Source organism: Talpa europaea (assembly GCF_964194135.1).
Source record: "Talpa europaea genome assembly, chromosome: 12".
NCBI lineage: Eukaryota > Metazoa > Chordata > Mammalia > Eulipotyphla > Talpidae > Talpa > Talpa europaea.
The window spans coordinates 101,436,993-101,451,795 of NC_140079.1; the positions used below are offsets into that span (position 1 = coordinate 101,436,993).

General features: G+C 51.5%; 1 protein-coding gene across 2 annotated transcripts in view; it reads left to right on the forward strand.

The window, feature by feature from the left end:
* Positions 1-14,803, forward strand: part of CREBBP (CREB binding lysine acetyltransferase) — a gene marked incomplete at both ends in the record, with an annotated part of 95,755 nt that overhangs the window by 17,084 nt on the left and 63,868 nt on the right. For both annotated transcript variants that reach the window (XM_084249385.1, XM_084249386.1), the window contains one exon: positions 2,805-3,517. In XM_084249385.1, coding sequence (XP_084105511.1) covers positions 2,805-3,517 — 713 coding nt within the window. The remainder of the gene's footprint in view (positions 1-2,804; positions 3,518-14,803) is intronic.

A 14,803-nucleotide genomic window follows, 5' to 3' on the forward strand; every position in this document is an offset into this window, starting at 1 on the left:
AAAAGCAAGAGGCCTCGTTCGGAAGATCCCCGAGGAACAGGGCGCGGGCCTGTGGACATAGGGCTAGAGACACGAGTTGACAGAAACAGGAGTTGTGCTGGTGGGAGGTTGTTTTGAATCTTTTTTTTGGATATGATTTTTCTGTCTGGAGACTTCGGGGCTCCTCCAGATTCAGTACCACACAGTCGCAGGAAAGCTGGGGACAGAACCCACAAACCGCGCCGGGAGCAGAGGCTGCTCACTCTCAGGGCGTCTGCTGCGTCCAGGCTTGGTGCACTTGCATGTCCTGTAACCTTGAGGAAACAACCCGAACGGAGGGGTGCTCCACAAGACAGCTGGCCCGTAGGCTTCTGAAACGTCAGCTGCGAGAGAGCGCCTGGGGAAGCTTTGTAGACCAAAGGGGGCAAGACAGAGAGACATGGCCACGGGGGGCCCTGCGTCCAGAGTTGCGTTGCAGGAGGGTAGATGTGGGCATAACACTGGGACAGTGGGCAGAGTGTGAGTGTAGAAGGGCCTGGAGGAGGGGGTCGCCTGCAGCTTGCTCGCACAGTGTCCACAGAAACAAAGTGCAGGTGTGTGTGCAAGTGTGCACTCCTGCGGGTGTGTCCACCTTGTCACCAGCAAGTCAGGAGAAGCAGTCACCGGCACGAGGCATGTGTGGGGCACTTTGGAGGCTGACAGGAGGTGGCTGCCAGTTCTGCACGGCGGCCTGTGGGCTGGAAGGTGGGGTCACAAGGAGGTGCCGTGGAAAGAAGGGTCGAGGGTGAGTGGTAGCCCCGTGCCCACAAAGCATGTGCCACATGGACCTGGACCTCACCCACGGGCTCGGAGACCGCACGGTGCCCTCAGCCCCGCTACGTGGCTTACAAGATCGGGTACGCTTTTCCCTCGCGTGCCGTGCATTGTGAGGCCTCCTGAGCTGGGTCATTCAGCTCCGTGATGGCTTCAAGAACCCAGGCGTTCATGTTTTGGGCTACAGCCATCCTTTGTGAGGGGTGTCTCCTGCGGTTGAAGACGGTTGTCACAGCTCTGTGACGCAGTGGGATGAAGAAAAGGGAGGTTTCTTTCTGATCACTATGAGGAAAGAAACCTTTTCCGGAACTACATGACCATCTTGCCTGTGATCCCCTGAGCTGAGACGGTGTTACCTGCCAGGGACATGATAGTGGAGGGTGACTTACCCCTTTAGTGGAGGGTGACTTACCCCTTTACGCTGGCGCCAGTGGGGGGACTGCCCAGGCAGCCAGCGGGGATGGCGTGGGGAGTGGGTGAGCGGTCACTGGGGTCTGCTTCCCTGGAGAAGGAGGCTCTTCATCTTCCAACAATGGGCAGCTGGAAGGAGAAAGCCCCACACATTCCCCACCGCCACCTCCCTGCACTGTTCCTCCTTGGCATGTCGCTTTCCCGCCCTGCCACACTGCCTGCTGTAGCCCTGACCTCCCCTCTGCCGTCTCGCGCAGTTTCCGTCTGGATGTCTTTGCACGGCATGTTTTCCTGCATCTCTGCCGTCTTCGTAAATATTGTAATAGGTGTGTAATGGCTTACGTTGTGCGGCAATTTGTTAAGCCTCCAAACAAACAATGGCTAGCAGTTTCCAAGCATCTCGCACTTACTAAATACTTTCACTACAGACACTGTTCTGAGTGTTGTACGTTTGTTCACTTAGCCTCACGACTCCGTGACAGGTAGCAGCCGCTGTCACCCTGGTTTTCAACTGCGGAAACCAGCACAGAAAGTCTAACATGTTACCCAGGATCACGCTGCTGGAAAGTGGGGCCTGGCCACAGGGTTGGGGCCGGAGGCAGGCAGCCGGGGCTGGTAGCTGTGACCTCTAGGCCAAATTGCTTCGTTCGCACCTTTGCTTTTGTGGCCCAGCCGGGGTGAATACCTCCCCACACGCACAGCATGTCCTTTGCACACGCGTGGGCAGCAGGTGGCGGTGGGCTGAATCCATGGCCGTGCAGGAGCAGAGATGATGCCTGGACCGTGTCAGAGCAATGTTCTGTTGAGAAGGGCCCGGGGAGAAGGTGCTGGCTGGCTCATGATGGGGACCGGGGGCGGCTGGTTTTCTTTGCCGCGCCGCTTCCCCATGGCACTTGTGCACTTATGTCCTCGTGCATTTGCACTTAGGTGCCAGCATGGGTCGTGTGTGTGTGTGTGTGTGTGTGTGTGTGTGTAACACCAACCCCTTTCAGATGATGCAAGTATTTTTCAAGCTCTCGTTTTTTTTTTTTTTTTTACTTTTAACTATTTTTAGTTTCTATATATGTCTGTTATTTTCTGCTGCTTCAACACTCTGGGAGAGATCTCTTTTGAGAGATCTCATTTCTGGTAGGGCTGGATTTTCTTTGATAGTTCACTTTTTATTACATAATTACTTAAGCTTAAATTTCACTCCCCCTGAATCACTGTTTATCTAACCCGAGGCCCAGTTACTTCTTTACATGCATTTTAATGTTATAATTCTAAAATTTTTTGACTTCCTGTTTTTTGGGTTTTTTTTTTGGTAATTGGTCGATCTGCATCTGCCCTTACACCGCAGGGCCCAATTCCTGCTTTGAAGTAATGATGAAATCTAGTAGGCCTGGCTTTCTGCTCGTCTGTGCTTAGCTTTTCCCTCTTCAGAATTTGAAAACGGTTCTTCCACGCTTTGGTTTTCAGTGGATTAGCAGATCATCTTGACGTGACCCTCAGGCATGCGAGGGCGGGTCCTCGCGCCCCGCTGGGTTCAGGTCACGGTCCCGGCGAGCGGGAAGGCGGTCGTGGTGCTCAGGGCCTCATTTCCATTTCTCTTTGATTTCTAGATTTTGGATCATTGTTTGACCTGGAAAATGATCTTCCCGATGAGCTGATTCCCAACGGAGGAGAGTTAGGCATTTTAAACAGCGGGAACCTTGTTCAAGACGCTGCCTCCAAACATAAACAACTGTCGGAGCTTCTGCGAGGCGGCAGCGGCTCGAGCATCAACCCGGGACTCGGGAATGTGAGCGCCAGCAGCCCTGTGCAGCCGGGCTTGGGGGGCCAGGCCCCAGGGCCGCCGAACAGTGCGAACCTGGCCAGCTTGGGCGCCATGGGCAAGAGCCCTCTGAGCCAGGGAGATTCTTCAGCACCCAGCCTGCCCAAACAGGCGGCCGGCACCTCGGGGCCCACTCCGCCTGCTTCCCAAGCACTGAATCCGCAAGCACAAAAGCAGGTGGGGCTGGTGACCAGCAGTCCCGCCACGTCGCAGACGGGCCCTGGCATCTGCATGAACGCCAGCTTTAGCCAGACCCACCCCGGCCTCCTCAATAGTAACTCTGGCCACAGTTTGATGAACCAGGCCCAGCCAGGACAGGCGCAAGTCATGAACGGATCTCTTGGCGCTGCCGGCAGAGGAAGGGGAACTGGAATGCCATACCCCGCCCCCGCCATGCAAGGCGCCGCGAGCAGCGTGCTGGCCGAGACGTTGACCCAGGTGTCCCCGCAGATCGCCGGTCACGGGGGACTGAACACGGCACAGGCAGGAGGCATGACCAAGGTAAGGGACTCGGGGCGTCGCGTGCTTCTTAGCAGCGGGGCCTCTCCCCACAGGTCGTGCCACAGGCCGGGGGACTGGCACGTTCCTGTCCTCCTGCCCCTCAGACTTGGAAGAGACAGGTTTGGTGTCCGGAGCCCTTCCCCCTGGGCTGCAGATCTCTGCCGGTGCTGGGAGGGGGCAGTCTCAGGGAAGCCACATGTGGGGTGGCCTCTGTGTCAGGCCGTTGAAGACAGCAAACGCAGTTGGGCTGATTGCCCGATCCCCACCTCTGAGGAGAAGGGTGGAGATTCCACCACCTGTTGAGAGAGACAGCTTCTGCCGGGAATCGGCCTCCCGTGCGTCATGCGTCCGCAGAGGCAGCTCTGCCTCCTTTTTACCCCGCTTTCCTTTTTACAACCAGTTGGTGAGGTACCTCTTGTCAGTCTCCACTTGTTCCTCGCTGACGGGCTGCCAGCTGCTGCACTTTCCAGCGCAGGAACGGCAGGGCCAGGGCCCAGAATTAGGTGTGTGAGCATCACCGGGAGCTTCTGACTCCGGGCTGGGCCGCGCCTCTGGGCCCGGGGAAGGCAGGACTGCGGCCACCACCCATACCAGTGGCGGCGAGAGTAGGGGCTGCTTGGGGAACAGGGCAGGTCGATGCCCAGACAGAGGAGGCAGCTGAGAAAGAGGGAAGCTGGTGGGGTGGAGGGTGCAGGCCGACCCCACCGCAGGCGCGTTTGGCACAGCAAATTCCAGAACGCAGGAAACAGCTTGAACTGCTCTTGGGATGTGATTTGTGCCAAATAAAAGCAGGAATAAGAGCAGAAAACAGATTCCCAGCAAGGTTGATGCAAGCGTTGAAAGCTGTGACTCTCCTAGGTGGGAAGAGGACTATTAGCAACTTGAGAAATAAAAGTGAAACAATAGAATTGCATTTGTCTCTTTTGAAACACTCGCGAAGGGGAACGTGAACTTCAGTGTCGTGTCGTGTCCCCCCCCCCCCCCCCGAAGCGGGTCTGTATGCGCGGGGGCTGGGGTTCTGGGGTTCGCTCATAGGAGGCCCCGCGGGCAGGAGAAGTGCTTGCTTTGGGGGTTTAAGTCCTATACCAAAGCAGGCGGCAAGAGTTCTTCAACTTTTGGTCTTAGACTTGCGTCATCTTAAAATATCTAGGGCCCTGAGGACATTTCTTTAAAACGTGGGTCGCCTCTGTCAGCTGGCGCCCGTCAGAGCCCCTGCCCTCGCCCGCGCTCTCGGGCACATGCCTCTCGGGCAGACCGTCCTCCTGAGTCCATGTTCAGGATGTTTTCTGCAGTTTTTAAAAATAAGAGCTCTGGGCTCTGGGTTTAATCCTGGACTCTTTCTTTTGCCTCCATCTTGGTTCGCCCCGTGTCAGAAACTCGTCCCCTCGCGCATGGCAGCTTGTGGTGTGTGAGGAAACCAACTGCCCTCTGTCCCTGTCCTGATATTTCCTAATGTCAGAGCGTCAAAGTGTTTCCTTTGCTGTTCTTAAAAGAGTCTTGTCCAGATGTGTGGCTCCTCGCCCCGTCTGCTCGTCAGAATTACCTGGGAGTTCTCAAAACCTGACGCCCGGGCCCTGCCGCAGACCAGTTCAGTCAGAGCCCGTGTCCACAAGTATCACGCAGGTGCGGGCCTCCTGGGGGGTCATGCGCCCCAGTCGGGAACAGTTGTTTGAGAAAAACTTGAGAATTGTTTCTCAGACTCTTTCAGAATCTTGGGATTTGATTGGGATTGGATGGGACTTCGTAAATCCTTTAGCGAGAAATGAGACATTTTAATAGTTTCGCGGCTCCTGCGTCGCCTTCCCCTGCACATGCCTGTCGAGTCTCAGGTGCAGGCCTGTGCTGCCACAGGGGGACAGTAGGTGCGTCTGTCTGTGGGTGTGTCTATGCTTTTTATGTTGCTATTGGGGTTGCATTGTTTCAATATAGGAGAACTGGTGTGTCATATATCAATAGATAAATACCGCTGTAATGATCTGGCCACGTTATAGGGTTCTCTTATTTATTCTAATTCTTTTTCAGGTGATTTTCTTGAGCTTTCCTAGTGCAGGGTCATCCTTTGCATTCTTGCAGGTGTTTCCAGCAATGTTTATGCTTTCAGGCACCCTGACTTAAGTAGATGCCTGAAACAGTGTTTCATTATTAGGTGCAGCGTGAGCTCTGGATGTAGACATTTTTAATTGGGACACAATCTAGTCTTCATTTATTGGATGTTGGTGTTTGTCAAATTCCTTTTTTTTTTTTTTTGACACCCATGGTTGATTACCCTGTGAATTTATTTTCTTTAGTTTTATGTATATGAAACATATTATCTCAGTAGGTTTCCTAATATCAAATTGAACCATCTCTGTAACTGCGAAATTAAAAGTTAATACACTGCTGAATTTTACTTGTTACTTTTTCATTGAGAATTTTTGCTTCTCACTAATCAATAGTGAGATTGACCTGTAGTTTTTTGTGTATTTTGTCATGTTTTGATATTCGTGCCATGTTAACTTGATAGAGAATTTGGTAGTTTTTTGCATCTATTCTCTGGAATGGCTTAGCATTCAGGTAATCTGTTCTTGAAGAATGGAGTTGCTTCACCTGTAAAACCCTGAGGGCCTGACGCTTTTTTCTGTCAGGATTGACTTGAGATTTTTGACAACAGTTTTGCTGTTTTCTGTTTATTTTGCCTCTTAGTATTGTGGTCTTTTGGATCAAGATATTTTCCTTTAGGAAAGTCTAAATCTGTGATTTTGAGGGAAAACTATTTAACTGTTTATTCATTAAAAAACATAAAGTGGAGGGCCTCCCCGGTGGTGCAGCAGTTGAGCGCTGGGTTGCAAAGCTGCCTGCAGCCTCTTCGGCGCTGGTTCAATCCCCGGCTGCTCCCCGGCCACCGGAGGAGGGTCCCGCATGGCGCGCAGACCTCTCCTGCCGCCCGCTGCTCCCCTCAGCAGTGTCCTTCGGTCCTTCTGCCTGCTCTGCTCCCCGCTCTGGCTCTGGTGGATCCTCTCACCCTCCCACGCTTCTGACTGTACCCAGTGCTTGTATAAATAAATAAATAAAAATCTAAAATAAATAAATAAATAAAAATTTTAAAAAACCATAAAAGTTTAAAAAAAAAGATATTAAAAAAAAACAAAACATAAAGGGGATACTGTTACTGTTGCCCGTTACAGACTAAAGCATGGGGGCACAGCATCGTGGGGGCATGGGGCGGCGCTCACTAGCTCCCTGCACACACCCGGAGAGGAGAGGAACAGCGTGGGCCCGCCATCCAGCCAGCAGCCCCTGGGTCACTGGCCTGTGTAGCCTGTTCTTAGGACAGTTTTGCAATTTATAATTTTAATACAGATTCTTTACATTTAGGCTTTAACATTCATCTAACTTAGAGTTATGCAAAAATCTTACAGTTCTGGACATTCTGCGTGTTCGTGATAATTTCCTCTTTCTCATTCTCATTTTGTGTGACTCTTCAAGAAAAATATTTAAAATAGAAAACACGAGCTCTTTCAGCAGCCTGCCAGTAATGTTAATGTTAACGCGGCATGCTCTGATTGAAAAAATGAAATGATTTTTCTGTTTCAGAAATAGCAACACCTGATTATGTTATCTTCCTGCTAGCATGTTCTGTTTTTCTACTGAACACAACCCAAACACTTGTCCTTTAGATGGAAAGAAAAACGGCACATTTAGGTGAGATTTAGAAGCTGTTCAGCATTCAAGCCCCTCCTGCCGGTGGAGTTGAGAGGGGCTCGCACAGGGAGGGTAGCAGAGGGGATGCTGAGGGCAGGGGCCGCCGTGTGTTTTGGTCCCTGCTCCAGAGCCTTTTCATTCTAAGGTCAACGAGGATTTGCTTGTATGGCCTTAGAAATCCTTCTACTCCTCTCTTGTAAGTAACAAATCTTTGAAAAGGGGCCAAAATAGTTTGTAGAAAGCATTCTTCACAGATTAAGGTTATTTGTTTTTTTTTTTTTTTTTTAAGATTTATTTATTTATGTATACAAGAGCCGGGGTACATGCCAGAGAGGCGGGGGGTGGGGGTGGGTGAGAGAATCCACCAGAGACAGAGTGCGGAACAGAACAGGCAGACTGACCGAAACACATTGCTGAGGAGAGCAGCGGGCGAATCAGAAGAGGTCTGCTGCGCTATGTGGGTTGCTCCCTGGCTGGCCGGGGATCGAACACGTGCTGCAGAGGCTGCGGATTGCTCCACAGTGCGGTGCTTAACCCCTTGCACCACCAGGGAGGCCCTAGGGTTTATTTTTTGATGAAGTTTTGGGAAAGTCTTCCTTAGACTGTGAGCAGGAATGCTAGCGCCTGTACCTCTCTCTGGGGGTGAGGCTCTGGCTCAGACCCTGGTCTCCTGGAGTGGCGCAGCGGCCCTGGCCCCTGTACCTGAGTGTGTGATGCGTCTCTGCAGGTGCCTTGGTGCTGGATCCAGGACCCTCTCCAGAGTTTCAGATTCAGCAGCTTTAGAGCAGGGCCTGAGAATGTGCATTTCTTTTACCCACAGGGCAGGATGCCCACTGAGCACCTGCACCGAAGGGGCTGGACTTGGAGAATATAGTCAGTGAAGAATGAGCAAGAGGCTTGCCCGGCTCACCTGCCTCCTCTGCCCTGCAGCAGTGATTCAGATGTTTAGTGTTTAACCCAAGAAACTGCACATTTGTCTGATGCTTTTTCTGTTTCATGTAATGCCACCTCATCTGTTCCTTAAGGTAGAGCAAAGAAAATAAGGGATTTTACATTAAATAAGCAAATCATGATTTGACTTTTTACAAACAACGGCAGTGGAAATAAATGACGAATTCATAGAAAGAAAAGACTGAAAGCCTTGAATTGCGCTGTGCTGGGGGTGTCTCAAGCTCCTGGACACAGGTGTTGAGTAGCAATGTGAAGCATGTGGGGAGTGGCTCCCCCCACGGGACCTGCCGGAAAGCTGTCCTCCACACGGGAGCCTGTGTTTGCCCAAGTCATCCGTACGGTTGATTTCTTTTAAAATTCATCAAATGAGGTTGTCTGTGGCCTGCCAATGGCTTGCCCAGAGACAGAGCCCGAGGTGCTTACTGTGGGGCAGGGGCAGCCGATCCCTGCGGGAAGCCCCCTGCCCGCCGCGCGCCTGCAGCGGCCGGCCTCCAGGGGACGCCGCTGCAGCCCAGATCCAGCCTCCACTAATTATTAGCTGTGGGGAAATTAGGTGGCCTCTCTGGGTCTTAGTTTCTTGTCTTTTAAATAAGGATAATAATGTACCTGCCTTTGAGAATTGTTGTGTAGATTAAAAAGGGATAATATAATTCCTATCCTGCAGGATCGCAGAGATCCTTCAGTGGGGGGGGGGGGGTCCCCCGGGGGGGTTTCCCTGAGCACTGAGCCTGGTTTCCTTGTGAACTTTCTTACAAAGAATGAGATAACCACAGAACATGTGAAGTGATAATCAGAGGGTGTCTTCCAACAGAAATAGTTGGCGTCTGCTCTTAATCCTATCACCCGATCCGCAATTCCTGCTAAGTTTTTAGATGTTTTCCCCACCAGTCTCCTCTATTATGTATTTGTTTAAGATTTATTTATTTATTTATGCATACAAAAACTGGGGTATAGGCCAGAGGTGTGGGGGTGAGAGGATTCACCAGAGAGACTGCTGAGGGGAGCAGCGGGGAGACAGGAGAGGTCTGCTGCACCCCGTGGGTAGCTCCCTGGCGGGGGATCGAACTCAGACGGCAGTGGCTGGCAGTGGCTGCCAGTGGCTTGATAGCGCTGTCTTCAACCCCTGCGCCACCAGGGAGGCCCTGTGTATCTCTTTAAAGTTAGGGTCCTATTTCTTTTTTCCTCTAAGCTTTGTAACATTTTCTGTAACACAAACTGAGCGACTTGGTATAAATGCCACATTGAATCCTGACTTGATTAAGTCCCCCCATGAGCATTTTAAAAGTAAGACTTGTAAGAAAACACACATCAGCCTTGTTACTTTACCACCTGAAGGTCAGCTGTTACTATCTGGAGGTAAAGAATTACATGCATTAATTTTTTGAATATTTTATTGTTTTGCTCTATTTTTGGAGGTACAATTTACATAGAGTGAAATGCAAAGGCCTTAAGTGTTAGCGCCCTGTCAAGACACAAGGCATTTCCCTGAGCCCAGAGAGCGCCTCTGCGTTCTCCCTGTGCCTGCCCAGACGGTCACTACGACTGCTGTCACCCAGGGGGAGTCTTGCGTGGCCGCAGGCCTCCTGTAGATGGACTCATACGGTGTGTGCTTTATCGGCACGGCTTCCTTAGTTCGCGGGAGCCTGCGCTTCACCCGTGTTGTTGCCCGAATCAGTAGTGCTTTTTCTTGCTCGGTAGTTGGCGTTGTGCAAAGGTGCTGTGATTTGCTCGGCCAGGCTCATGTTCATGGACACTGTGGTGGTTTCCAGTTTAGAGCTATTCTGTGAAGTTTAGAGTCAAGCTTCTGTAACACTTGCACAAATCACTGTGCAGACACGTAAGTTGTGATTTCTGTTGGGTAACTAGGAATGGGATTGACTGGAGGAAGGCGGGGTCTGTTCTGGACTCCAGGTCAGCCTGTGCCCCGAGCCCAGCCATTGGCCCGTCTGTCTGTGCCCCACAACCCAACCTGAGAATGGCTTTCATGTTCCTTGAAAGGATTGATTAAAAAATAACCCAAAGAAAAAGGGATGCACACGCGGCTGCCCGCGGACACAGCAGGTTTCCTTATTGGCCCTCACGGAACCATCGTGTTCTCCCCTCCCCGCTCGCCACCCCAGCCTTTCCGCCAGTGCTGAGCGGGGCTGGTCGGGTCCTCACAGCCGTCTCTAGATTTTGTGTCACTGTGTAATTTGTTTGCTGCTCGTATGGAGAAATATAAATTGAATTTTCTGTATTAATGTTGTGTCCTGTAACCTTCCTAAGCTCACTTATTAGTTACTTGGTAGGTGCCTTAGAATTTTCTAGGTCGTGCTGTCTTTGAATGAAGACAGTTGTGCTTCTTCCTTTCTAATCTGAATGCCTTTTGTTTTTCTGAGTTGACTGCTCTGCCTTAGCCCTCCAGAACGGTGTTTATGAAGTGAAAACATCCCTCCTCAGTTTGCCCTGTGGAGGAGCACTGTTTGTAGCTGACCCTTGCAAGCTGCCCTGCCTTGAGCTGAGGCAGTACCCGGCTTTTCTTGCCAGCCGAGTCTCCATCACATTTCCTGAATTCCACCACCTTCTTTTTCTGCGTCTTCTGACATGACCACAGAGACTTTCTTTATTCTGTGGTCAGGTGCACTTCTGAGTGTTGACCGGCCTTCTGTCCCTGGGACAGCCTCACTGTGCCGAGAGGGTCACCTTTCTATAGGTTGCTGGATCTAATTTATTAAGCTGCCATTTGGCGTGGAGGCATTTGCGTTCGCTGGAGGTGGCAGGCCACGATCTCTTCTTGCAATGTCCTCATTTGGTTTTGGTATCGAGAATGTACTTACTCCATAAAATCACTTGTGGGTTGTTCCCGCTCCCCTTCTTTTCTGAGTTTGTCTGCGATTGGTATTATTTATCCCTTTCTCCTGGGTCTGGAGTTTTCCTTGTAGGAAACTCCAGATCTGTTTAGTTCATGGTTCATTTCGTTTAATAGGCCTAGGCGGGTTCAAATTTTCCGTTTTAGTCTTAATTTTGGTAATCTGAATTTCGCAGAGAATTTACCACTTTGTCTGTGTTCGCTGATGTCCCATGAAGTGTGTGTAATAGTCCCGATTCCTTTAATACCGCCGCCTCCAGGGAGCCCCAGTGTCCCCCTTCCACGCTGACTCCCGGGGCTTGTGTCCCACCCTTGTTTTCCCTGATCAGTCGAGATAGGGGCTTGTCAGCTTTATTGATACTTTAAACAACTTTGAATTTATCGATTTTTTTTTTTTTCCTATACCATTTTTCTTTGGTTTCTTCTGCTTGTATTGGGTTTCCTTTACTCTCCTAGCGTCTTGGGTCGAAGCTTAGTTCATTGGTTTCAGACTCTTCCAGTTTTAACATTTGAGCAACAGCAGTCACCCTAAACGCTGCTTTACACTGCACCCCATAAATTCTGGCATGTTTTGTTTTTATCATTTGTTTCAACGTATTTTTATATTTTACTTGTAATTTCTTTTATGTAGAAGTATGGTGCTTAATTTCCAAATATTTGGGAACTTTTTAGATATTTTGTTACTTGATTTCTAACTGTGTGGCCAGAGAACTGCTCTGATGATTTTTGTCTTTTGAGACTTAGTGAGACTTGCTTTGTGGCCCAGCATGTGGCCCATCTCTGTGAATCTTCTCCATATACTTGGGTATGTAAACTTCAGTTCGAATAAGCTGGTCCATTTTGTTCAAATCACCTCTGTCCTCACGGATTTCCTGGTTTCTTCTGTCAGTTTTTGAGAGAAGAGTACTGACTTATCCAGCTATACGGATAGTTACTTGTTCCTTTAATCACAGGGTCATCTGACTACTTATTTCTTGCATTTAAAGCCCTTTCATTATGTTGGAGCTACATTTTGCATCACTGTGTCTGCCTGGCTTATTGAATTTTCCGTTTTTCTGAAATCGTCCTCATTTCTCTTCATATTCTTTGTGTGGAAATCTACTTTTTCTTCATTAGCCGCTCCTGCTTTCTTATGGTTAGTGTTTGCAAAGTCTGTCTTTCTCACCATCCTGTCTGTGTATTTTTTAAGTGCATCTCATAAAGAACATAGTTGAATGTTCTTCATTTGTTCTGAAAATCTTGGCTCTTTAACCAGAATGTGAATTTATTTACATTTGATGGTGATACATTTGGGGTTAGGGCTCACATCTTGCTGTTGGTTTCTTTTCTGCCCTTCTTTGGAAGGCTGCCTCCAAAGTCTCCGTTACCTTGGGGTTGGTTTTATGTCGCTTGCATTCCCTGTCGTGGCCACACATTGCTGTCACTTGCATGCTCTTGCCATGGCCGCAGATGCTGTGGGCGCGTTGCTGTTGCTGGGTGTTGTCTTGCCCCAGAGAATGTCGTGGCAGGCGGTTTAACTCAGCATCATGAGGACTTTGCAGATTTGTTTACAAATTTTCTTCTACTCGGTCTTGGGGTGGTGGTGGAGGGGGGTATCTCAGTTCCGGTGTTCTGGCGGGTCAGACCTTCTGTGTCTTCGTTGCACCGCTCTGGATCTGGTCAGCGTCGTCCCTTCGTTGTCCGAAGCCCCACCTGTTCTGGGGCTCAGCGCCAACCCCCCCGGGCTCCTGTGCCCCCTCAGCTTCTCCGGAGCCTGTGCTCACATTCTGCCCAATGCCCCGTGTCCCTTCTTGGTCTCTGCATTGTGCTGTTCGGTGCCTGTGGTTTCTTACTTGGGAAACTGGCCTGATAGGAATGGACCAAGTAGCCTTTGGGTGATGGGGCCCAGAAGCTGTGAGCCGCTGAGACAGACATGGCTGCTTCCGATAGGCTGCAGGACAGTGCCCCGGTGAGATGGGACCGAGGCTGGGTGGTGCCTGCACTTCGAGGTCACCTGCACCTGCTCAGCCAGGAGGAGCTTGAAACGCAGAAATCGGCTGTTTGCGCTAGGTCACAGTTGCAAGATGGCGCCAAATTCAAACCCAGGTTTTGCTGGAGCTCCTGCTCGTGGCCCTCCTGTGAGAGCTTCCCACCCACGCAGGCGTTTTGGGAATGGCCCCCAGAGCCGGCGTGAACCTGCCCCAGATTGAGGCGTAGATTCGGGCAGTGCCCAGCGCCCGGGGGTCTGGCTGAAACGTAAATCTGGATCCAGGAGGCCTCGGGAGTGGAGCCGGCATGGCCCCTCTTCTCACTGCCCGGGCTGCTCCATGGAGAACCGTCGCGAAGCTCACCCTGGCGCTCTCTGCATAAATGGGTCCGAAGCACGACTTCTAGGATGGACTTCTCCAGAATGCTTCTGCGATACTTCAGAGAGTTCTCTTTACCGTGGATGGTCATTTGCTGTCCATCTGTCACCCAGTGAAAACATTTAGAATTTTGTGTTCACCTTGCAATACTTCTGACAGTTTTTGCAGTTTTATGGAGGAGATAGCGATGAATTCCAGCGTGGTCCCGCTGTGAGTGGGACAGCTGCCGTTCTTCTCGAACCGGGTCCTGAGGGGAGAGCAGCCAGGCTTGAGCACTCAGGTGTGCGGGGCCCGGTGCTTCGCTCCAGGATCCTGCTTTGGTCTCGTGTCTGACGATCCTGTGCGGCCAGCGCCATGTCTGTTCTCCACGCGGAATAAAACCCCCGAGCTGCCTTTCTGTTTCTCGGGAAGGGACTTGGGAAACGTGAGAGGAAGCAGCAGACCTGGACAGGCTGTCCCCTCTTCTCGCTCCGGAGTTTGTTTTTCCTATGCACCATTTTGCCTGCACTGCGACAGGATTCAGAATGCGCTGGGGTAGCGCCTGCTCCCTCCTTCCCCAGAGCAGGTAGGGTGGAGGGGCTGGAGAGCCAGTCTGACTTCCCGGGGCTGCTCTTTGCCCTACACGAGGCTTGAGCGCCTGCTCCACTCTAGAAGCGCCCAGCTGCACGGAGCCTTGCCGTGTCTCCTCGGGCAGCGGCTCTCGGGCTGGAAAGGGAACTCAGCCGAGCAGGTTTTGCGCGACTGCGCGGACCAGGACCAGGAGGAAGGTGCGCGCTGCGGTGAGGGAGGCCGGCGCCGCCCGTGTCTCTGAACGTCTGTGGACGGGCGCCTCTGCCCGCCGGGTGAGCTCCTCGGGTTACGTCCTGCGCGGGGAAGGGTCTGCTTGGTGGGCTTGCGGGGCTGTCTCAGTTCCTCGGCCCAGAAGAGCAAAGAATACTGTCGTCCTGTTGATATTTATCCTCTTTTTTTTTTTTTTTTTTTCAAAATTTTTAATGGATTTTATTTTTTGGAAAAGACCAAGTTCACAGGAAAATTGGAAGCTCGCGCGGAGCGTCCCGCGGCCCCCCCATGCCCCTCGCCGAGTCCCCGTCCGGGTCCTGAGCCGCGGTGGAGAGGCAGGCGCCGCTGTCGCCTGCCGCGGTGCCTCCCCCCTCTGCCCCAGGACCCCGGGCCGTGTTTCATGGCGTGTCTCCTTCGGCTCCTGCTGCGGTGACATTTTCTCCGATTTTCCTCGTGTTTGAAGTCTTGACGGTTTCGCGGAGGCCGGTGGGGTCTGCTCGGGACGCTCCTCTGTCGGGAGCTGCCTGATGTTCTTCTCAGGAGGAGCCTGGGGCTTGGGGCTCATCCTCGTGGGTCACATCCTGAAGCGGACGACGTTGCTCTTGATTGCTGGTCTGGAGGTGCCTCTGCTGAACCTCCCTTCCAGCCCCTCCTGTTTACCCAGCCCACACTGAGGAGGTG